Source organism: Anabas testudineus, chromosome 1 (assembly GCF_900324465.2).
Source record: "Anabas testudineus chromosome 1, fAnaTes1.2, whole genome shotgun sequence".
Taxonomy (NCBI): domain Eukaryota; kingdom Metazoa; phylum Chordata; class Actinopteri; order Anabantiformes; family Anabantidae; genus Anabas; species Anabas testudineus.
In genome coordinates this window covers 9,360,383-9,385,199 of record NC_046610.1, presented here as the reverse complement: position 1 = coordinate 9,385,199, position 24,817 = coordinate 9,360,383, and the positions used below count along the sequence as shown (strand labels likewise).

General features: G+C 38.6%; 1 protein-coding gene across 6 annotated transcripts in view; it reads right to left on the bottom strand.

Moving 5' to 3' along the window:
* The window catches only part of inpp4b (inositol polyphosphate-4-phosphatase type II B), a 124,981-nt gene that overhangs the window by 30,869 nt on the left and 69,295 nt on the right, over positions 1-24,817 (bottom strand). For all 6 annotated transcript variants that reach the window (XM_026359898.1, XM_026359897.1, XM_026359899.1 and 3 more), the window contains 4 exons: positions 22,041-22,188; positions 15,982-16,112; positions 9,260-9,364; positions 5,450-5,558 (listed from right to left, as the gene is read on the bottom strand). In XM_026359898.1, coding sequence (XP_026215683.1) covers positions 5,450-5,558; positions 9,260-9,364; positions 15,982-16,112; positions 22,041-22,188 — 493 coding nt within the window. The remainder of the gene's footprint in view (positions 1-5,449; positions 5,559-9,259; positions 9,365-15,981; positions 16,113-22,040; positions 22,189-24,817) is intronic.

The following is a 24,817-nucleotide window of genomic DNA, read 5'->3' as shown; positions in this document are numbered from 1 at the left end:
GTAATTTGGGAACGCAGTGCCAAGTTTTAAAAACACAATGACTATAAACCAGAGGTGTGGACACAAGATGCACGATATAATCCAATCTTAAAGTGCTGAAATACAACTTTTGCAGAGCTTAAAATATTTATCTTGTGTTGAGGATGTGACAAAGAGATGTTGACTGTACCACTGGGTAAAGTCTGAGGCCATAGTTTGTGTCGGTATTAAATTGCACAATCTAATATAAATAAAGCACTTCCACCTGTCTAAGCTTGGCGCAACTTAGCCCCAAGCTGACTCATAGCACACCTGCACTCTAAACAGCTTCTGCTCAAATGCTTTACTTTAAGAAGCTCACAGAATAACGTATTTACTTCTTGTTTATGTTGTCTGGATACATTACTTTAAAGTTCAAAATTTTGTTCGTGTGCACTTGTCTTGAGCTGTTATTTTTGCTTTAGACTTATGTAGAACTAGAACTATTTAATCTATATAAATCACAAACAAGCTGGAAATTCCCTTTGAAAAAAATAAACGGCTCTTTAGGTTTGCTATGACAGAGGCTTTTTATAATAAGCACTACTAGCAGTACTGGGAATTCTCTTTTTGGCACTAGGCGTTTCTTTTACTCTATAAATGTTTATTGATATTTATCTCAAGAACGTGGCCCATTTGTACAGCAATTACATAAACGTAAGCATGCATGCTGTTTATGAACAGCTATGTGTGTGTGGAGACTTAAAAGACTCATATTTTAAATTTACATACATGCTGCACAGCGCATTTGAACAGAAGAGTTTGATGTGATAGACCTAAAACGAACTATAAGTTGTTCCTTTGAGCGTTTAACTATATACAAGTGATGCACAAGCTCAATTATACTGCAAAGGTGACAAATAAGAGGATATCTATCTATTTTTTTTCTTATATCTATTTTTCTACCAAATCTTACACACAGACACATTTAACTGCACAAAGTTAAATTCCAATCGTGATGTTAATTCCTTAAAGCAGACTTGAATTTGATATTCAAATATTTAGCAGCATCTCTCACCCTTAACAACTTGCATGTTTGAATGCCTTTCGCTTTTAACTGATTAACTCCCCATAAAACCATCTGACTGTGACAGGTTTGTTTTCCCATCTGAAGTCTTTAATTTGTGTGAAACAATTTGTCAGACAACTACACGTGCAGTGCACAGCGGAGACTGCGCCGTCCTCAAGACACATCCAGTAAAGGTTGACTTATGGCGGTGATGAACAGCTTGATGTGGAACTGTAGAGGAGAATCATGACTGGCTATATAACTGTGCTGATTAAATTTAAGAGTGGTGTGGCTGGAAAAAAAGACCTGATAATAAAAAATCCACAATTAAAGAATTTGTGGCTCACATGCACTTTCATTCGGGTAATTTTTAGTTTACACAGACATTTAAAGTCCTATATAGAACAACATTGTGGTCCTTGTTTCACAGAGGTCACATTACTTACATAAATGTAAGTAAATTTAACCCAATCACTGCATTATCCCAGCAAACAACAGAGACCAATGTTTTTTCCATAGTCTTATAGGAATATTTAGGCTGCACTACATTTGAACTTGTGACATTTCATGTGAGAGGATAAGAGTTTCCTCTTAGGTGACGCTTCACCAGACTCCGCTAAATGATGTTAGTACATCATTGTATAGAAATTTTAGAAAGAATAGCTGCTAATGAGAACTCCAACAGGCTCGTAGATAATATATGCTGATGTATTAATATAACTTGATGTCCATAGTGCCCTGGGACAGCCATGTGCCTCTAGCTATGAACATTTGGAAGGTGTGCTGTGCTGCTACTCCCAGTACACAGTTTGCAAGGTGTACATGTGTTTTTCAATTGATCTTTAAATCATGAAATGATGGCCCTTCATCTTATAATTAACAGTTCCCACAGTAAAACAGCACAGGATTGATCTGGAAAATTGACCTCTCCATATGCTCAGACATTAGTAGGACACTACCTCATCAGTTCAACCTGAGTCTATAGGGAGACTCAATTTTACTAACATAATACTTCAACTAGCAGTGTATCCATGATGATCTTCCTCCCTGGTTTTACTAAATTATTAATAGGAATTGGTGATAACCGTTGTGTGAAGAAGAAAACTGTTTGGCCCAGTGGCCTAATTGAGCCAGCATCTCCAGCGCATGGTTAATTAATAGTAGACAGGAAATTAATGAAGAGCTTGTGGCCTGCTGCTGACAGCTAGCAGGAGGAAAATGCAGCTACGTCAGCAGAGAGCCCTGCAGCACACCAGGTGACTGCCAAAGCCTCCTTCGTCATTGAGACAGCACACTTGAATTGCAGTTCTTACACAAGGCCACTGCCACATGGCCATAGTAAAAATATAGTCTGCTATAGAAATATACATGCTGAAAGGTTTGATCTCAAACCAGATTCTTTTAACTGGCAATCCCCATCTGTTGTTTACTCCTCCACTGGGCAGTGATCTCACATCAGTTCTCAGTGTAACAGCCAGCACTTTACTCAGTGATTCAGACACAAACTAGAAACCCTGATCTGAGACCAGATAAGTCTCAAGACTAATGCCAGAGTACCTCAAAAATCACCCACACAACCAGGAGCAGGCCGACTCCAAAGAAATCCCGAGAGGCAGTTTTTTCGATGGAACAACATGCTGCTAGTCACATCAAATCTGAGCATCAGGGCCAAGAGTCTATATTAAGTGTGTGCAATGTAGTTTTAACCACTTTCTGTGTCCCAGAAAAGTGTCATTCAGCAGGTCTGAGAGGCCTTGCGACATAACAGCAGTTCCTTCCTGTTTGATATAGTGAAGATAGTTTAGGCACATACAGAGAGGAGCTTTACTGCCCAGCACCTGTGGTCTGTACAGGTCAAAAACATATACAATGTCTCCTCCTAACTATGCAGACAAACCGTCACTTCAGTTAAGAATCAACAATGTTTAAGATGCATAAAATCTGTCTCCAAACAAGTATGTTGTACCGTTACGTAGATTAGTGGAATGATACAAAATAGGCTGTTAATGAAAGATCAGACCATCTTAGCAAATCCACAGCCGCGTCTATAGGGTTCAATTATAAACGGATAAAAATCCAGTGACTTTTAAAACAGCCATTTAAGTGGGACTGCATGCATTAATGAAAGATAAATGCTCTTGCCCTGTGTGTACATGTGCAGGGTTTCTGAACGAATACTAAGTGTAGCTATTGATTAAACTCTTCCCTTGCCCATCCTGAGAGACAAACTACATTGCATACTCTGGTCATTGCCAAGTTTAGCCAATGCAGGTTTTTAATGGATTTGGAAAGAACCCCCCTTCCTCTCTTCTAGTGTCCAGGGAACAAAGATGAATAGCTCTTTTATTGCCCTCCTGGTAACACCTCTGTGCTCAGGTTTTCCTTTTTTTTCCCTTCCTCAATCCTTTTCCATCTTCTCTTTGATGAATTAATATCACATTGAATAGCCAAGTCTAACATCTCGCCGATTGTTCCCTTTTTAATCAAATGTGATTACAAAAGGCTGCTTCTGAAAGGCAAGGAGACACACTGGGAGAATGATTGTGTGTGTGCGCGCACATGAATCTTTGGTCTGCTGAAATAGGCTGACTTGCTGTGCAATTAAGTCACTCTGAACTGGACTACAGCACCTCCCATTCACACACAAAAAAACTCATCAGGTCCCTCTGGCATAAATATTTGGTGAGAGGTTTTATGTGTGCACAATAAAAGCAAATTAAACCATGACTTAATGGCATTACTTAATTTAAAGTAAACATTCCTTCATCACAATGGCTACTAGGAATTCACAGTGAAATTGAGTTTATTCGTATTTCTGACGATGACTGACAAATGACTGCACTCCAGGTCAAACATGGATAAGGCTCAGTGCAGGCCGTAGTCAGTTAGCCAGGCGGAAAATTGGAAAATTTAAGCTACAGTGAGTCATTAGCTAAGTCAAATATGAAACAAAAAGCTCCGTCTCCCTGGAGAATGTTTTCTGAAGTCTAATCTCTCATTCAAAGGAAACGATTTCACTTCATTGGGTTCTCGAAAAAGCGCTAACCTTATCATAGTTCCTGCTAGCAGATAAAACTGACCATCTTTAGCAAATTCACTTGTGCAATTTAATGTTTCTTTATTTTTTATTATCAGCATGGGCCCCCAACTATTTTCCCATCAACTTATCCATTTTATACCCACACCTCGCCCCTCTCCATCTTGCCTCTGTTCCCCTCTTTCTTGAGCTGCAAACTCTGTAACTAATTGGATCCGGCATGGTCTATAATGACTTTGCACTCTATGGGGAGCTTTGGGAAAAATCACCCTTCATTTCTTCTGACATCACTCAAGTGACCACATACTGCACTCCAGCAACATACACTACATATACCCTGCATCTAAAGGGCAAAGACAGCAAAACGTAAATGATACTGCTGATCTCAAGTCTGACAAAGTCATTAGGATACACTACCACAGAGGGCACTAGCATATACATTAATCTTTCAATGTGTGTGTTTTTAATACAGTATGCACATTGACACGGTTTCATTTTATTCAGTCAGTCCTGAGTGCCTGCAGAGCTAGTAGGTGTTAGTCGGTGAAAGACATATTTTCCCATCAAGCAATCAAGCAGCTTCACAACCAGAGCCTGAACTCAATCTAAGATAAAAGTCAACATGAGAGACTCCCGGTGTATCAGTGAAAACAACCCACAAAATATCTCTACTAGAGCACTGGCCTGAGTAAAGCCAGCACATCTCTCAGACTTTACCCTTAGATACATGTGTATGTTTGTCAGGTTGAAGATTCGATGTAAAACACGACATTTAATAATCACGATTGACTGCCACAGTTCTTTCTGTGGACTCATCTGGCTCATAGATAACTGATTCAGTGTAGTCCAGGTGCACTCTACACGCACACGTCATACTTCTTGTAGTAACAATGTTAGAGCCTCTCATTATTTCAGAGAATTTTCCCATTAAAATCTTAGTTACCATCTGAATTTGAGTGCAATTTATGAGGGAGCTCCAGCTGCCAGCTGGGAAGTTGTAGCAAAACGTGCAGCTTTTCAGTGATAAGTTAACGTACAACTTTACAAAGGAGGAAAAGCAACTTGCCAGAGAAAAGAAACAGTGCAGAGAACCCTCTGATTCAACACACCTTTTCCATCATGCCTGTTGCCTCCAGTCAAATTGAGCTGTCAGAGGCAGTGGAGTTTCAGTCTAAACTCAGCACTGCCCGGCTGTAAGTAACTGTATGGGGCTCAGAAAATCAAGTCCATAGGGCAGGGGCGAATTTGTCTGTCACTACCAAGTTAAATTCTTTTGTCAATACAAGCCTGTTTCCAACACAGCATGTGTCCTGTATTAAATCACCCATGCTCCTTCTAAACACCATGCCTCCATGCTGTAACAGTTTGCAAGGTGTTTTTCTTACCTCTTTTTCTCTCCTTCATATCTGCTAAGGAGACGCTGGAGACCACCACACTTAAAACCCTGGAAGTGGGCTGCAGGGGCACCAACAGTGACAATGTCGTAGCATGCATCTGTAAAGAGAAAACAGAAATGATAGGTTTTAAAATATTGACATGTACTGTATAATACAGCACCTCGGAAACACAAGAGGAGCTTGAGGTAAGAAAAGCGTGATTCAAAAGACTGAACTGACCAAAACACATTGTTCTGATATTAAAGTTGTTTTAAAATCTGCAGGTGTTGCTGGAGATTCGATGCTTTCAGTTTGTTTTCTTTCATCCATGCACCTTTGCAGAAGGTGAAGTTGGACCAGAAATTTCAGCTTCTGAACTCCTCGGTCAAAGTTAGTTTTTCAATTTAAAATAAACTTTTTTCTACAGCTTTTCATAAGAGTAATATCAACAACTGAAGATACTGCAATAGTCATGAGGTGGTGTTACCTTCCATGAAATATGTAACAGACATACACAAGTGTTATTTATGCACCAACAGATTTCTTATACAGCACATGGATACAAAAGAGACGTTATTTTGCACTTTGCCAGTATCATTATTTTCAGGCATACTGTACTGTACTGCCTATATTGCTCTATTACAAGCTCCAGGCTTCTTTTTAATGTAGCGTTGGTCCCATGTTGAACCACAAGGACGGTCAATGTCACAGCGCTTCATTCCAATTTGCATGCAGCTAACAAAAGTAAATAAACACTTCACAGACGGCTAGGTGGCCACAGAGGTGCTTACAATGGGCCTCGTTTTGAATGAGTAATGGATGAAGCTGACAATTAAATCACAAAAACAGGAAGGGGAGAAGGGGTGGACAGGGGATTATGATGGTGAATATTTTGGTGTGGTTTAGAGCCAAGTCACTTAATGAACACCGCCGGGAAAGTAACACTGCCCAGCTCGGACCATAGGAAGACACTACTTGAAAATTACCGAAAATATAAATTAATGATACAACACAGCTCCGAGTGTTGCCAGTGATGTGAATGATGTGACCAATAGCCTCTCGTTCCCTAACAACACCACAATAGACCAATGGTGATTTGATGTTTGGGCTTTGCGACTACCCACTGATTCTTCCATTAATTACCCTTGTGCCTCTCCATGAGGCCCTTTGTCCACCACACGTTTGGCCCCTGGAGTTTTCAGATGTCCGAGTTCCCTTAATTAGTTCTCCCACAGCAGAAGTACACTGAAATACGATGTTGGGTTACAGAACATCAAGCACAATGGCCAATTTGTGCTTGATTTGCCTTCTCTTCCTCTCATACTATCCGTTTTTCAACAACAGAACAAGCTGTTTAAGGACTGAGACACAGTTGCTTTCTAAAAGAGAAAATTGATTGTGACAGTCGGGATGAGTGGTTATAATTCATTCCTTAACCCATTCCACATTAACAATGACAATACATCCTTTTACTTGACCCAAATGAGAGGTGAACAATGTTGTCTCGTCAGCTTTGCCCAGCCGAGCTTCTCAGTCTGGAACTATTTTGCTGTTGTCATTTTGGAGACAGAGGACAGCAATTCCTCGCAAAACAAATGAACAGTGTTCTGAACTCAAAGTGTTTTTTCCCCCTCAATTTCCTTTTCTTGCTGGATTATCAATACACAAATGAAAATGAATGGTTTGTGTTGTTGAGTGGATTGCACAGTCAAACCCAAGAAAATGCATCACTTGAGAAAATCAAACGGAACAATACAGCAATTGACTACGGCTGAAAACTGAGACTCAGCTCCATTAAGGAGCAGGTTCCAATGTCTCCCTTGCCTGACTGATTGCAATCATTCATTCCATGTGTTTTTCTTTTTTAAATAGAACAAAATGTGCAAATGAATAACAACTCACTATCAGACAAGGTTATTACAGTAAATTAAAACTACAAGTAGCCTGGTATTCAGACTTAATGTGCTTTTTGTTACCACCTTCTTGCTAGCTGTGTTTGCTGAGGCTTTAATCTTTGACTAAACAGCTACCTCAAACAATCACTGATGCAATATTCAGTCATCTCTAAAGCTGTATTTTCACACACGTTCAGAAGAATTCATCAACTTTTTTGGTTGTCAGTTGTTTACACCTAACTCTAACTGAAACCAGTGCAGTTTACTCAAATAGTCTTGCAACAAATACTTTCTTCGTGTTGAAAACAATTAAACAGAAAAAAATCCAGGCCACAGTTTTCTGTAATCATCTTTTAGTTAAGTGGACTAATAAAAGTCCAACTGAGTTTGTGTTTTGTTTTTTTGTTTTTTTTTAAATGAAAATACAATTTCACCAGAAGCAAAACATGTGTTGGGGCCACGGTTAAGTTTTTTCCCCAAAAAAACACAACTGGCAGCATTTGTAAGTAGGAGGCTGGTGAGAGGCTGAATCCTTTTAACTGCACTAAAAACTCCTACTGGCTGGTTACAGCATCTGCACAGAGGACCTGAGGGAAGCGTCTGAGCTTCTGTTCATGTTGCCATTTCATGAAAATCGGCCCATGTTGCCCTGATCATTAATGGCAGAATTCATTTCTAAAACAGCTGGAAGGTAATGCCTGCCGTACTAACTGTAGTTGCATTTCATTAGTGGAACTATGTATTTTTGCTTTGACTAGATAAATGACAGTGAAGATACAGACAAGAATTATAGAGAGAGAGAGGCAGACATGCAGCAGATGTCCCTGTAACCAGAGTCAAACTAGGACACTGTACATATATCATATCGTACAATTACATTAATCAACAGGCTACCTTGATGCCTATGTTCCTACAATTAACATTTACAACACCTTGTCTGCAGTACCTAAATTATCAAATAAATACATGGAGTGTATGCACATAAATGCGGGTAAGATTGGGTACAAACACATATGCATAAAAGCTTATTTGCTAAAATATTTATGTAGCTGAGGATTAATTTAAGCATAAAAGATTCATTTGATTTGAATGAAGAAGTTTTATGTCTCAGCTATTTGCTCAGTATTCCCCTAATTTCTAACATCACTGATACCAACAGTAGCAGTGTGTAACTGTCTTGAATTGAGTCACAGGTATGTGAACTGAATTGAGAATTGGGCCCACAGAGGGTTATCGTGTGTCTATCAACTGATTTTCTCTGAGGTTTGCTGTAGCTTCATCTTTCCACTTTTTCTGCCTTGGCAGAACCAGCAGCATGCGATGACTTTATTTTACTTATTTTATCTGTCATCCCAGATGTCTTCACTGAAAGAATCACAGTTTATGTCAGGGTTTGTCTGTCTATAACTTCCCATCAGTCACTGAGTATATAGTTGAAATGGAGCCCACTCAGAGATAGTGAGGCAGCAATTAGTTGCCTTAATACACTGAGACAGTTCCAGGGCAATAACAGGCTATGCCAGCAAGAGAGCAGCGGTGAGGAGACAGCCTAGTCTTTCTCTCCAGCAAAACGCAAAGGGCTTAATTAGCGTTTTGTCTATCTTTCTCAGGCCAAGTTAAATCTCACCTTTCAGCCTGGGCGATGACCTAGAAACACCCTGTATGAGTCCTCTGAGTAGCTCTGACAGATGGAGAAGTCAAAGGCATAGAAACAGTAGGTGACAACCACAGCAGATTCTGCTCATAGAAATGCAACATACGTTATTGAAACTATTTAAAGTTTCACGTGAACAACTGATTCTGAACTGAAGTCAAACTGTTCTTCTCTAATCAACCAAGATGCTTTTGAGTAGATCTGTTAAGACAGTGAAGTTAGTAGGTGTAATAATGAGTCTACGGTAAATCTCGGACAGTACTGTATTACCTGTTTTTCTGGGGCACGTCACCCTCATCCTCTGGGTGTGCAAGTTTATTGGGATGAACTCCAGAGACTTCTGGGCTTTGCAACAGCTTGGCTTGAATGACCGACCTGAAAAAAGAGACACAGGCATTGTGATATTGTTGCAAAACATAATTGTGTCGGTGGAAGTTTGAAAGGGAAACATCCTTAGAGTACAAGTCTTCTGTGTTACACAAAGCGCTTCCCATCTGCTGTTTCCATACTATGATCTTTCAACACGATTGCTTTATATGGCTTCTGTCTTTATTATTTTGTTTATGTACTTTGGCAGAAGAATCACAAAGACAAGAAACAGATTAGCAAACATTAGATACTGTACTGATGTTTTATTTCATTTTTAAATATGAAAACTGTGCAACTGGGTGGCGTTAGATCTATTTTGTAAACAACTGAGAGACAAAAAGGAAACAGCACCAAATTAAAATCAATTTACATGTAAATTAAAGGTTGCAGAAGTAGCTGTAGTTCTTCTTTCTATAGGGGTTTTGACATTTTCACATCTTTATTGCCACAATATTCAAAGTAAAATATCCAGCAAAGACTGTATGAAACTGATAGCTATTTTCATTTGTCTACAGTAAGTGGCTATTTATTAAATATATTAGCTTTCAGAATACCCAAAACAAGGAGTAGTACCTGTAGTTTCTAATTAGTAAAACCCAATTTAACCAGCCATTTTCACAAAAATTTAAAAATTAAAAACACTTAATGTAAAATTATGCAATATGCACCTTCATACTTCATTTCAGATCAGATATGTATTAGTTGGAGCTCACCAAGTTTCTCAAAAGTTGCTCATCATCCACTAATGTGCAGCACAATCCTTTAAGTATAGGATTTTATGGCCTTTGCATTAGCTCCTATCCTTTTCTGAAGCCCCAATTAAAATGTTCTTCCAATGATTCTCTTTGTCTGCAGCTTCAAGTTAAGCTAGAAATCACAATCCGACATTCGACGTTGGCCGCTGAAATCTTAAATATGTAAATAGCGTTGATGAGCCTCTTTGAGATGAGGATAAGCTTTGAAGAACAATCACGCAATAGAGGCAATTTTAGATGTGTTGTGATGTTTTCCAGTAGATGTAATTCACTTAGAATGAAGTTATTCAGAACAGGAGCAAAAAAAAAAGGGGAAACAAAGTGTCTCACATCACTCATCAGAACTTTTTAATTAAACCGTCTTTTAAGACACATGGCTTTGAATTTCCCATCTAAGATGCTTACATTACAAAATCAGTAGAAACATCTCTTTTCCCCTTTAATGTCACCACAGATGTACTGATGTAGGTTTACTAATTGTTGTTGTAACAATTGTAATGTAACAACTGATGTAAACTAGTGTCATGGGAGTTTGTGGATATGCAGTTAAATATGATGAAGAAGTTACATCTGTTGATTTCATTATGACTTCTTCATAAATTAATCATGTATTAGATCTGACTATGTAAATAGCAAAGCATTTGATAGAGCTTCTCAGCTATTCTTATAGTTCAGGGTTTCTTGGGTTTCTTTTTTCTTTTTTATATCACATTCTATAAGTTTTTGAAAATGATCTTTTGTGATATACTGTATAATTGACAGCATTGTGACCACCCTGCATTGTTGGTGTTGGCATTTTTTCCTTGAATTGTCTGTTTTATTATCTCTGGCCAACTGTCGTCTGTCTACACACAAAGGATGTCGCTTATCTTGGCTTATTGTTATATCATTCAATTTCTCTTTTTTCAGCCAGTAAATTGCTTTTAGTAATGTTAAAAACACGTCATTACATTACATTGTACCAGAGAAAGTGATTTTTTTCCCCCTAAGAAAGGCACAACACCATGTATTCAGAAGAACTAGAATAAAAGCTTCAGTCACAGAGTTACAATGGTGAACAGAAATATCAGCAATACAGAAAGTAATAGATAAAAAGATATTTGTTACATATGCACGCTAGCGGTTGGGTACAATTCTGTTTATATATTGATATATCACATTCAATAATGTCTTATCTATTTTGAAAGAAAATAACCTACCAAAGAAATAAATGTAAAGAGCAAGAGTAAGGAATTTTATCAAATTTGATTTTCTAGTCATCAGTAATTTCCTTATAATCTTACTTTTTGGAGACAGTATGGCACCACCAATGTTTAGTCTTGACAACTCTGCATCTACATTTTATGACGGGCATTTCTGATGTTGATAATAGGTCACAGATTAGTAAGATCGTGACCTTATTTACTGAGTGCACTGAGTAAGTGTGCTCCTTGTACCATGGCATGTTTGTCTGATGTGCTCCATAACTCTGCTTTGTCTGAACAAGTGCACACTCTCTACTGCAAGTTCATTAACTATTCTCAAGGTAACAAACTAGTGTACTCCACTCAGAGCCCCAGTTCCACAGAATATTTATGCTTAAAGAAAATGTAGATTAGAAAGTCTGTTACCTGCCACAGATATTTAACATCATTTATCAGGTTGGCCAAACATGAAAACACATCCACTGCACCTCCATAGCTGTATCTAATTCTGAAAACTGCTGACTCACTCAAGCTGAAATGTGTTACCTCAGAAATAGATAACACATATGGCTCAGCTAGGGATGACAGCAATCTGGTTTATTATTTTCAAGTGGAAATCAATCATGTTGTAGTACGTGGTAACAAGTTTACTGCAACGCATCAAAGTGCAAATGTAAACATCTTCCATATCTGACTCAAACACTGAATGTAAAATCTGTCAGGTAGATATAGTAAAGAGCAAACTTAAAGCTACACATGTGCAAATGTACAATGTAGAGCATTAAATGCACACAGTACAGAAGAAACACTAGGTTATTTAAAAATTCATAAATGATTAAATCATAAATTCAAGTACCAAGTACACCTTTATGCTACCAACATATCATTTTACTGTCAGTATGCATACTGTAAGTTCCCATGTGAATGCAATTAGATGTTCAACAACTACACTGACAGCTAACATGCTTATAATAACATGTTCGTTCTTAGAAGATTCACAATATTCATTCAGTTTTATGCTAATAAGCAAAACACTAAGCACTAAACAGCTGAGACTGATGTGAATATCACTAGTTTTGTAGGTATCTCGCTGTAAACAGTACTGGGTAGGTCAAAGGGCTTCATCATGTGGGGATTAAACTGACAAAATCCACCTAATAGTTGTTGACAGCAGTACTGCTGACCATGGAACCATGTTGCTATTAAGAGTAATAAAAACTCTTGATCTATATACTGACTGTGCAAATGTCCTTATCCATTCAGACTTAAACTGCTGTCCTCAATGTACCTCAACACATTTCTGTGCTAGAAGGAGCTCTTTCCAATGGCCAACATTTACGTCAATGGCTAAGCTGTCATCTCTCTTCAGTGGGTTTTCACTGTCGGCAGTAGAGCTCTGGGGACCAGGCTAATCGAGCTAGTGACAGTTGTAGGTTAGATGAATTAGCCATATCAGATTCCCATCTGTTTGCCCAGGTGGGCTGGCTATGAGACAGCAGGGCTGGATGCCAGCAGGACTGACCAACATCTGGTCTGTATCTCTTCTTTTAATCTTTCCTGTCATTTCTTTGCTCTTAGACATTTTTCTATACTCTTTTGATTCCTTCAGAAGATGCGCAACTGATATCTTATGCTTTCAGAAACATCTGCCTGGGTGCCTGAGGACAAGCTGAGAAAAAAATAAACAGAAAATCTCAAACTGCAACAACCAGCACTGGAAAAACAGTGGCTTGTAAGTGAGATCTGTCACATCAATGTAGGTCTATTTAAGCATGTTAAGGGTTTCATTCATCTTCATGATTCTGTGGTGCTGGGAGTGTAGCAGGCTTTTCTTTTTTTTTGATCAATTCACAGTTTGACATGTTGTAGATATAGAGAAGTGGGCACATGCTGTGTGAGCAGTGGACCCAGTCTGAGAGAAGTGGGAATTAGAAAAGTCAGTCATATCTCACAGAGCAACTTTTTAAAAACTTATCTTTAACCCAATATACACATCTAATACATGCCATTTGGTCATTATTTAGTATAAGTCCTGTCTTTATTATGGCTATTTATAATGTTAACTGCAGTAACCTGAAGAATAATGTTACCTGGAGGCAGCACACTGCGCATATTACCTTTCTATCAGATATAACATAGAGAAAGTCGGATGACAGGATAGTCCGTCTTACTACCTGTTCAACTTTACTGGCAGCCACACAGATACACGTCACTGTCTAAATTTACAATCAGTAGCTCTGTACCCTAAGCTGTTGTTACTCCATAAAGACTGACTCAGTTCTGTGCAGAGATGTGCTGTAGGTTCAACAAACTCCGCACTGATGGCATTATGGCTGTGCCTTTAATTCACTGTCTGGTAAACAATGGATGCAGGCATGATTAATTTATGAATGGAGTACAGTTATTAGAGCATCTGTAGTGTTCACTGAGGTCGGCTCTTCATTAAAAATGGATAAAACAGAATCAGTGAGGGCACTGAACCTGAACATAGGGACTCTGCGTCTATCTCCTATAAGACTGCTTCTCTCTCCTTTCTTTTGTTATTGTGCTGTCTGCAGTTTTTCAGTTTTCTTTCTTACTAAGTAAGAGAAATATACAAGAGAGTAAGAGAAATATTGTACATACTGTAGAACGAAGATTGTTCTTTGTTCATTAAAATCCTCCTGGCTCAGGACTGACCTTAAATTAAATGTGCATTGGAGTCAGCTTCTAATTATTATAATCCTATAAATATAATAATCCTATTTAAGGACAGTAATCCCAAGAGCTATGGGCAAACCTAACTACATTAAAACCATAATTAAAAGGGTAGAAAATACTGTTAGTATTCTCATTTTGTTGTTGAAATACTTAGGCATTCATTTAAAATATGGAATATTCTGTTGACTATAGAAGTACTTAAATATCACACATATGAATGCGAAAGTACGAACATGCTAATAAAACCTTTACAGTTCATTTGTGTGTATATGCACGTACCAAAACTGTGAGAATGAACCTTTCTCTCAAATGCCCCTCGTTCATCAAATTTGTCACTACTTGTTTGGCTTTGTTAATTATCTTTTCATACCCTTGTCTCCCCTGTCTCTTCTCACCCACTGGTCTTCACAGTCAACCGCCTCCATATTCTCTTTGTTTCTACTCCCCGCCTTTTTCAAAATCATATCACTTATCAATTATTAATCTGTAGCAGTTTGCCGACCTAGCTTGTTTAGTCATGTCTGTCATCCTGTTGGGTTAATACAGGACTTGAATAGGGTGGTGAGTTGGCCAGGATCTCTGTATATTGCAGCACTGCGGCTACACAAAGGACTTGTCAGTAACTATAATGACCAATGCCACATTATCTGTTCCCCTCACCGTCAACTCCCTCCCTCAGAGCCCAGACAGACAGTGCAGAGGCTTAACCATCATCTCTTATCAGCTGGGCAGAGCAAAAAGCAGCAGATACAAATATCTCATTATGTTGATGAGAGTAAAATTCATCACCAGCTAAAATGTCCCTGTGTCCACAGCAAACAAAGATAAGCATAAGAAGAGATAATGAAAAAAAGGCAATGAAACAAATCCAGGGTAACTGATCAGTTTATGAGGTTTTTTTCTGCTAAGATTTTCATTAGTAATAATTTAGGGGGCTTAGTTGAGCCAGATAATGTCTTAAAATACTTAACATCTGTTGTTTAGTACAATTATATGAGTCTGTGTCTTTGGGGGCTTGTGCACATGTAGACAGACAGCGCCTACTATTTATACATACACTGTTCATGGTAGTGTTCGTGTTCATTATGCTTATGAGGATTTACACTTAACCAACATACGTCCAAATGTATTTTACACACCCGATCATTGGCATTCTGTGATATTACAGTATCACATGTTCAGTTTTTTCCTTGTTGAATGTCATGGGCAAATGGTAAACAGCCTACAGTAATTAGTTTCTGTGTTCACATTAGAGCAAACTAGATGGATTCATTTTATTATGTAAACATTTGCAAAATCATATGAATACTAAGAAGAAGACTATTTAAATAAGACTTTTTTTGTATGTATATGGCAGAGATGTGTTTCACCTTTTATGTGCACTGTAAAAGTACTTTAACATAACACAGAAAAGCACATGGGCACACACATTTCAACTGCCCCTGATGAAACCTGAGTTGCTATGGAAACTCTGACAGCAAGTAGATAAATGAAACAACCTCTTACTAAGCTTTCCATAGACACAAATCACCCAGATACCATCCATCAACTCTGTCCTTTTTGGATTTTACCAGACTGGTTTGGCGCCATTGCGGTGTTTTGAGCTATGATCAGGTTATAATACAGTCAACGTGGGACAGATCAGGTCTGATTGCAGGCATCATATACCTCACTACATTAATTACTTCTATAATTTCTCTGTATGTAGAGACTGCGTATTAGAGAAACAGCATACTCTCATCACCACCAACATGAAAGAAACTATTTTTAAGTTTACATCTGAAAAGAGTTGGATAATTGATAAGCAGTACCAGCTGCAGCCTAAAGCTCTGTTGCTTTGCTTCAATCTTTCACACAACATGTTTCTTGGAACTATTTTCAAACCAAGTATGTTTTTATGATTCTGAATAAAACAACTTTGTATGAATGTATGTGTAGATTCACAGGTATGAGCCTAAAATTTAGAAGTGAGGTGCAGGCATACCCGTAACCTTGTCCAGTTCGGCCAAAGTCTCCTGGTAGGAGCTGATGGTCTCTCCATATCGTGTCATCACCTCCTTCCTCAAGTTGTCCCAGTGAGGAGACAGATCCCCGAGTTCCCTCAGATCCTGCACCCTGCAGATACATACATACTTTGAGAACTTTCTTGCTTTATTCATGGGAATTAAACAGCTCATTAATACATATTCAGAATCTTGTATGCCTTCTATTCTCTCTTAGCTTCTGTGTTCATTGTTTTTTACCTAAAGCAGGAGTTAGACAAGCGTTTTTCATATTATCTAAATATTCTAGTTAGTGTTCAAAATATGACCTTTCATATAAGGAACCAGAACCACAAACATGCACAGTAACATCCTGAAGCACCAAGTACTCATTAGATAAACACATTTCTTAAACTAGTAGTTGGTGCCCTCTTACCTCCCCCGTCCCGATCATTCTTATACCATTACTTGTTTAACAAAGGCATCTTGGTTGTATTGGTGTCACTAGAGCAATTGGTTGCCTTTTATTAATACTTTAGGAAACAATAATAGTGATATATCATTAATTTGCCAGCTAACCACCAACTAATGCAAAGTTAATAATGATTAATTTTAAAGAAAGTTAAAGCCAGTTAAGATTGAACTACATTACATAGTCGTAATTACTACAACTACATTTCTTTTATAATGGGCCCAATGTTCAATGATTACACTTTATACACATTTTGTGTACATTTTAAAATGCAAGCCTGCATGTTTAAATGTATGTTTGATTATTTTAAGACCAGATAACTGCCTGAATGTATAATGAAGTAGTTACTTCTTTGTTGTAGTTCAACTATAACAACAAAGCATCAGGCACTGATAGCGTCTCCCAACTATTTCCTGGCTTCCTCCAGGTAAAGAAGTTATTTTTAGATTACTTTGAAGTATTTCAATACCCAACAGAGGGCGATGGAAATGATGCCGCAGAGCATAAAAGAGAGCAAGAGAAAGAGGGGAAATCTTGTAACAGGAGTCAAGGTCAGAGCCTTGACTGCACTATGCTTGGTTTGAGTCCAGCTTGGAACTTTTTCTGCCATATCATTCATGTCACTCTGCCCATCTAACTTTCCTGTGTGCTTCTTTACACTCACATCAAGACTGAAATGCCTTAAAGTAATATTAAGTAAAGGGTTACGGTCCATCTTTGTGTATACTAGAACCCTTAATTATGAATCGTCTTCTCCAGCTAGAGCTCTGCACAACACTGGTAGATGAATGAGCAGACATCTGTGCACACCAAACACATGTACAGTGGGTACGTTGGCTGAAATTAGCACTAAAACATACTGCTGTGGTATGATGCCAGCAGAAATTAAAATACAATGTTTCATTGTATTTTAGGTTAACTGACCCTTTAAATACAAACCACAGCTCAACACATACACAGTACATACAGCAAACGTTGGAAAACAACATGCAGGTGGCTAAAAATAAAAAAATAAATAAAAAGAAACACCAATGAATTGGCTGTAAAACAAATGGTAGATCACATAGATCCCTCACTTCTTTCTAGTTCTAAAGAAACCTGCAGCTGGAAACAACCTCTAGGCAGAGAGGCACCACATGCTGAGCCACTGTGCCGACACGCTCTGCAGGTGGTTGTAAGTAAGTTATGGTTATGGCACAGGAAGGTAGGCAGGAGGCTTCCTAACAAAGTAAGTACATTCTACATTACCATGAGCAAAGGAAGTTCACAGCACTATGGTCAGCAGGGCAGGCATGCAAATGAAGCATTGTGTTTATTTTTGGCATGTAATCAGTGCTTGAAACCATTGTTAATTATAAAGGGATTTAAACAGAGACAAACACGGTTATTCAAGAGCTGCTCTGTGCAATAATCGTAAATGAGTGTGTCTCAAAACTTCTATATATTGAATAAAAATAGTAACTAGCTTTAGTTTGTAAAAGATAAAACGGTCAGTGAGCTTTCACTGATGCTACAGTACTGAGGTAGATTTCCCAGCTAGTGAGGTCTCAGTAGGGACACTCCACATTTGATGGAGTGGCCCTACTTGAAACCCTAGTTTCAATCAAATATATTGTTTCCAGCATGGCCACTTAAGTTGATGTGGTCCCAAATACCATAAATGGGTCATTTTAACCAATCAATGGACAGAGTTCTCTGATTTTCTCTGGTTTATATAGTGCATGTTACATGGTACTAGATTGTTTTTTAACAGATTGAAGCCATTCACAATAATCTGTATCCTCTGATTATACCTCTCAACCACTGCTATTTGTCCTGCAACGTGTCAAACCACACTATTGTCTCCTGAGAGCTCTGTTATTGTGCATCGGGAAGTCTGGACTGGAGGCTGGGGTGGATGATCCTGGTGTAACTAATAGTGAAAGGACAACTAATAGATAAACTTATCTGCTTGCTAAATGGGGGTGTAAAGGCAGTGAGATGGTGGACAGAATGATATATTATAGCCTCCTTAATAAGGGTCTAAAACGACTAAAGAGTAATTCAGTTTAGAAGCGATAAGGGTTAGTATAGACGGGTGGATCACAGGTCACCATGTTAATCATGTCATTTGATATTACATCTAACAGAAGACATTTAGGAAAAGTGCTTCAATACAAGCTAAATGTATAGTTTAAAACAAATGTAAGTTTTTATTGTTTAATATTTGGAATTGCATGGTGAATATAATAAGAAATACTTTGACTGACTGAAGCCTTTCAGTGTGGAGTCGTCATGTTCTCCCTGTGCCTGTGCGGGTTTTCTCTGGGTACTCTCTTTTCTCTGACTCTAAACTGCCCATAGATGTGAAGTGTGTGTGAATGGTCATCTCTTTCCCGGCCAGATGACCTGTTCACAGTGTATCCCACCTCTTGTCCAATGTGAGCTGGGATCAGCTCCAGCCTGCCATAACCCTTTAACAGATAAGTGGGTATAGCTGACGGATGGATGGATAATGTTATGACTAACAATGAGTCCCATTCATTGCCAGATGAATACCAAGAGCTTTCTTTCATTTATCAGCCCCTTCAATGAATCATGTAATTCACCGGTGCAGTCTCTCGTTAGCTTGCCATCTTATGAATATGTAACCTGGCTCACATACTGTAAGTGAGTTAAGTGCCAGGCTACCACAATTTAGCCTGTATTTGTAACTTAGAGAGTCATCAACAAGGCTAAACTACATACATTACTGCAACACATGTGCAGTAATGTATGTTTCTCTTGTTTCTGTAATATATTCATACACATTCATCTAAAAGTAACAAAAGGCACTTGAAATACAATAGATTATATAGATGCTTATATCTCCAGAAAATCAGCTTAGAAACGAACAACGTGTTAACATTTACTTGGACAGTTAACTAGGACCACAGAATATATTTACCAAAGAGCAGCGACCTCTCATCTGGTCACCTTTATTTCATGGTGCGTTATAGGGCTTGTTCCATTTAATCACAGAGAGCTTTGTGTGTTGGGTCAATAAAACCTGCGTGAGGGGACTGAAAAGCAAACCTTTCACAATGCATGCTGCACCTTAGAGGAAAAAAAACAAAACAAAACAACGTCTCCATCCAACACGCAGCTATTAATGTAATCCATAATGTAGAGAACAATCAGGTAACAGCAAAGCTGAATGTTAAAATGTAGGAATTCAATACAAAATCACAGCTCTTTATTAAAAAAAAAAAACATAACGGGAAACCAGACAGCCCTTAACGAGTTTAAATTATACTGCTCATTATCTACATATGCATCCATTATCTTTACACACACACAGGCTATGTTGGAGATTCTAGACTGGAGGAGTGGAGAAGTAGCAGCCACCTCTGTGTTCGCGGAGTTAGATTAGAACATGACTGTAGACATCAAAGCGAACAAACAGAAGGAAGCAACATCCAAGATTATCTGAGAGTGGGTAAAGCAAAGTAAGCCACCCACCATCCGCTGCTGCACTCGCAAGTTTGCAGCACTAACTGAATCATTAAAAACACCGAGCTAGCACCAGTGTGAGGCTGTCTGACAGAATCAGCTAAATGGAAAGGCACCGTGGAGAAAGACAACATTTCAAGAGGATTATAGGAGAGGTGCTTAAGCGACTGAGCCGGAGATATGGTACACATGCCTATTAATAAACAAACATTGTATATGGTAGTCAGCTTTATTAAACAGATAAGACATTTAATAAATATTCTATAATTGTCTTCTAAATTTAGAGATGATTTATATCATCGCTTTGCAAAGCTGATCATCTTCTTTTTAAACAGTAAGCAGTGTTAGGGATACTGAGAGAAGATGTGTGAGAACCGTGGTCTGGGCATGTGAACAGACTGCAGTTCATCTGTTTGACAAGTAAACTGATAATAAAGCCTGTCTGGTCTAACAGTTAGTGATTGCTCTGTGACTGTTTCTTTGTGTCTGTGTGTGGTCAAATGAAGTTGACAGTTGTGTGTATGTTTCTGGATGCGAGTGTATGCTTCAGCTCGGTGTGATCCATCAGGTGTTCAACCACCACCGCGCTCATCATTTTTTTAGTTAGTATTAAAGTGAGCATTAAAAAATCATCTGAAGCTGTGTGTGTGTTCTGTATGTATAGATGGATTTGTGTGTTTTGCATGAGAAAATGGTTGCCACGGACAACAGGCCAGTTGAGGAACGATTTGTCTCGACAAACACTGGTCGAATCTGAAGGAAAGGACTCTTTGATCTACTTATGAGTTCACACCTTGTAAAACATCACCTTTCTTTGTCTTTAAGCTGTCTTTATTTTAACACAGTAATAACCTAAAATAACTTTAAATGCTGTTTATCTTTCATTTTCACAATGCTGATCCTGTTGCTGTTATTGTTGTTACATGAATACATGTGAATTCATAACGAACTAGTTATAACCCAAAAGTTGTCATTCAAAACAATAAAACAACAATTTGTAAAACAGTGGGCGAGTTTCAAATTTTGGAAGAAGCACATGCCACACTGAGCTCTTAAATGATGAGTTGTGAGCAACAGACTGCACACCTCAGATTACTCAGTAAGCCTTAGTTCAAAGTTTTACTAGCTGTGAAAACCCACAGTGCTTCCTAATTAATTTCAACAGGGAGTGTTTTTAATACAACTAGGGCAGTTGGATCTGGTTCACCTTCTTCTGCAGCATGGCATCACCTGCTGCATTAGCAAATCACATGCATACAAGTGAGCGTTGTAGTGGATTTCTTTGTATTTCTGTTGTCACCAGATCTTTATGAAAAGGGTACTGAGGTAGTGTAGGTGCTGCTGGGATAACTAGCTCCACCTGTACAATCCTGTGGTGAGTTCTACAAACCACTGTGCTGTATTTCTGACTTTTCAAACACACTCTGACTAACTGGATTTCCCAGGTTGTAATTCATCGTCTCTCCAGTACATGCAACAAAACATCCCACCAACCTCTACCCTCTGCACACTCTCCCCTGTGTTGTTTTACTGCGAAGGGTTGAATTAAAACAGTCTGTTTGAACAAAGCCTAAAGTAACTAGCTTTACTCTGACCTGCTGTTGTGTATAAAACTTCTCACACTGTGCACAGACCGTAGTAGCTCATGGCATGATGCCAATTATCGATTGACTTCTTTATTAAAACTAAGTGAGTTTGTTTGCCTGCACTGTAAGCAGATACCAATTGCCCCACTGCTGTATTTCTGATAAAACAGATGCTCGAGGAATATTTGATGTCCTGAGAATTGGTGAACCTGTGGTATTAACCCATGATTGCTGTTACTAACAGTCACCACGTGTTCAGAAGCTGCAGGACTTTGTTTTTTTAATAAAGATTCATGAGGCTGGAAGAAGCTATGCATTAATGTGTGTTTGTAAGATGAATGAACATAGGAGCCTATTCTAAAGTGAAGTGGGTTGGTGAAGCTGGTCTAGAAGCTGGGTACCCACACTGTACACATAATGAGGTTGCAGCTGAAGTGAGTTTTACCGGCTGATTACACACACCAGGACAGCAGCTATCTGAGGGAGTGAGAAATGTGGCAGGGAATTCAACAGTGATTTCTGAGAGGCTTACCTGCTCATGTCCTCCTGAATGTACAGTGAGAGCAGCTGTTTGGGGATGCTGAAGGACAATGTGCACTCCTCCATTTGTTCCCGCACAAGCATCCATTTGCTGTCCACTGTTTGAAATCTGTACACCTTACATACTGGGTTCTTGAACACTGAGAGAGGGACACAAAAGGAGGTAAGAAAGAACCATCTGACACAGCAGAAAATGCATCACGCTCACATCAAACATATTCCTTTTACTTTTTTAGTCTGTTCAGGAAAACAGGATCTAAAACACTTTGACAGCCAGCAACCTCAAGGATGCCACACACCGAAACTCCTCAAAAGTCACATAAGGTATGAAGCTCAAATTAAATTCAATAATCAATAACTGTGTCTGCCATAGATAAGGTGTTTCTCATCATCAAGGCCTTTCCCTGCTCCTATTTCAGGAGCTGCATTGCAGGCTGAAATTCAGAGACCTTTCCCTGTTAATCTTTGCCTTATTATTTCCCTCCATTTCCATTTTAATTGCTTGTTTATTGTATGACAGTTGGGCACAGTTGAATCATTCTTAAACTTTGCTTGGTACCACCACCCAAGTAAACCAATAGAACAGATCCAAATTCTGTCTTCTTAATTTTTGCAGAGACTTGCTAATAGCAACAATCGAATGGTGGGGATGAAAACCAGCTCTAATGCTCTTATCTGCATGCTGGCAGCAGAGGGCAAAAAGCTGTGTGCCTTGAACTGTGTTTACTACTCCTTTTCGTTTCCACAGCTGCAGTCAAAAACGAAGTCATTCAATAAGTCAGAGTTGAAGCACCCCGGGTGAAATGCTGACAATCTTGCTCTAGGCAGTCAAACATGCACAGTACCAGTAAAACATTTTAGCTTAAACTGAAAAGTAGAGACCACATTTCTGCTCCTGCCGACAGGACGGAGAATGCTTTCCTAACCAAACCCTTCACTACTATTGTGCCCTAGAATGGCACCAGTCAAAGTTATCTTTGTACGTGTCTAAGTCATTAATCCTTTTGATGCTACTCATTTGTCCTCAAGGGTTAAAAGCAGCGATTCCTTAGTGCAGATGGACGCACACTACAGTTGGAGTTCTTCTATAGTAAGAGGATGTTAATTTGCCTGGTTGATTTCAACCGGTTTAGCAATGTACTATTGTTTCCAGGTTAATTCTGTGCAACCATTTAGTATAAAAACATACCCAAAATACTTGTGTGTTGTCAGAAAATACACCAACAAGACAAATGTGAAGACTATTTAATCGACTTGCAAGGTACAAATCATTTTAAGAATAAAGTCTGTGCTGCAAAACTGCCAAAGCGAACCTGCCTCCTCGCATTTTTACTCATTTGCTGCCTACAATATTTCATCTTGTTTAAGAAAAAAAACAGCGAACAGCTGTTTTTCTTTGGCAATTTAAACATAGTAATTTAAAAATATTGTTTGTTTATCTATCCATATAAAGAATTTAATCTTGAGCAGAAACAAAGAGTGTTTCTAATGCTTATGTTTATCACACACTAGTACTTAGTAAGAAACGAATTTTCAGCATCAAAACAACAAATATTTTAAAGATCTGTTTTTAAATGTAATTGAAAAATCTAGTAAGATCATTAAAATCGGAAGTGGTGTGGATCCTCTAAAGGGCAATGACTGTGAACCAAAGAAGCTGGAGAGAAGCTTATTATTATTTTTCTATAATGAAGTTGATGTTCAAATTAATGATGATTAAGGTTAAGATTGGCCCTTGAATGACCCCAGAAAGGATTCATTATTGTATCTAAATTAAGTGGGATATTCAGACATTGCTGGCTTGGGAATTAGAGTGAAGTGAAATGGATGACAAAAATAAATGGGAGTAAGAGATACATGGGCAAAGGCACAACCTTAAATGGAGGAGCGACAGTTGCTGACTTCCACCTCCTTCAGAGAAAGGGATTAACCCCTGAACTCCCCCCTGCCACCACACTAATCTGACGACCAATCATACGCCTCTGTTTCCATTCCCGACACCTCTTAAGAAAATGACTTCCTGAGACGTGCTGTGTGGGCTCCCCCATCTCCCTGCTCTCTGTATGCTCATTTCTGAAAGGTAATAAAAGTGGAAAACTAAATTGCATTACTCAATCTGGCAGGGTCTGCAGGGAGGCTATTGTTTTGACGGGCTGCAGATGTGCACCTGCAAACATGGCTGCGGTTTACTAGCTAATCACAGTAGAAACACTAAGTGACAATGACACCATGACAACAGGTGTAGGGTTGCTATGGAGCTAGAGAGATGGTGGGAATCTGAGTAAAAGAGAAAACAGATGAATGCAAATGATGAATAAAGGAAACTAGTTTCCCCAAGTCCTCTCTGAGCAAGGTCTGTGAAGTTTCAACACTGCAAGAGTCGTGACCTTTTGAAGTTTATCCCTTTTCTACACGTCTTTCACTTTCTCTCTTTATCAGAGCTCTAGCTTTGTGTGTTGCCCCTAAATTAGTCTCCTGTGGTTAGCATGGCATCTTTTCCTTGAACCAGGTGCATTACCTCAGTGTCTGATACCCCCCACTATTCTTTCTTGTCGCCTAAAACCTCAAGATTTAACATTAAGGAACATTTGACGAAGAGGATGAAGTGAGATGTTACAGAATATTAACAACCCCAACACTGCATTATATGAATTATTTTCAAGCTTTTCTTTTAGGCAGTTACAAGGTGAGTTTATCTGCAAGGTGATAAAGAAGCAAAATATAAAATTATATGATAAAAGTGAAATTAGGGATGAATTTTGTTCAGTT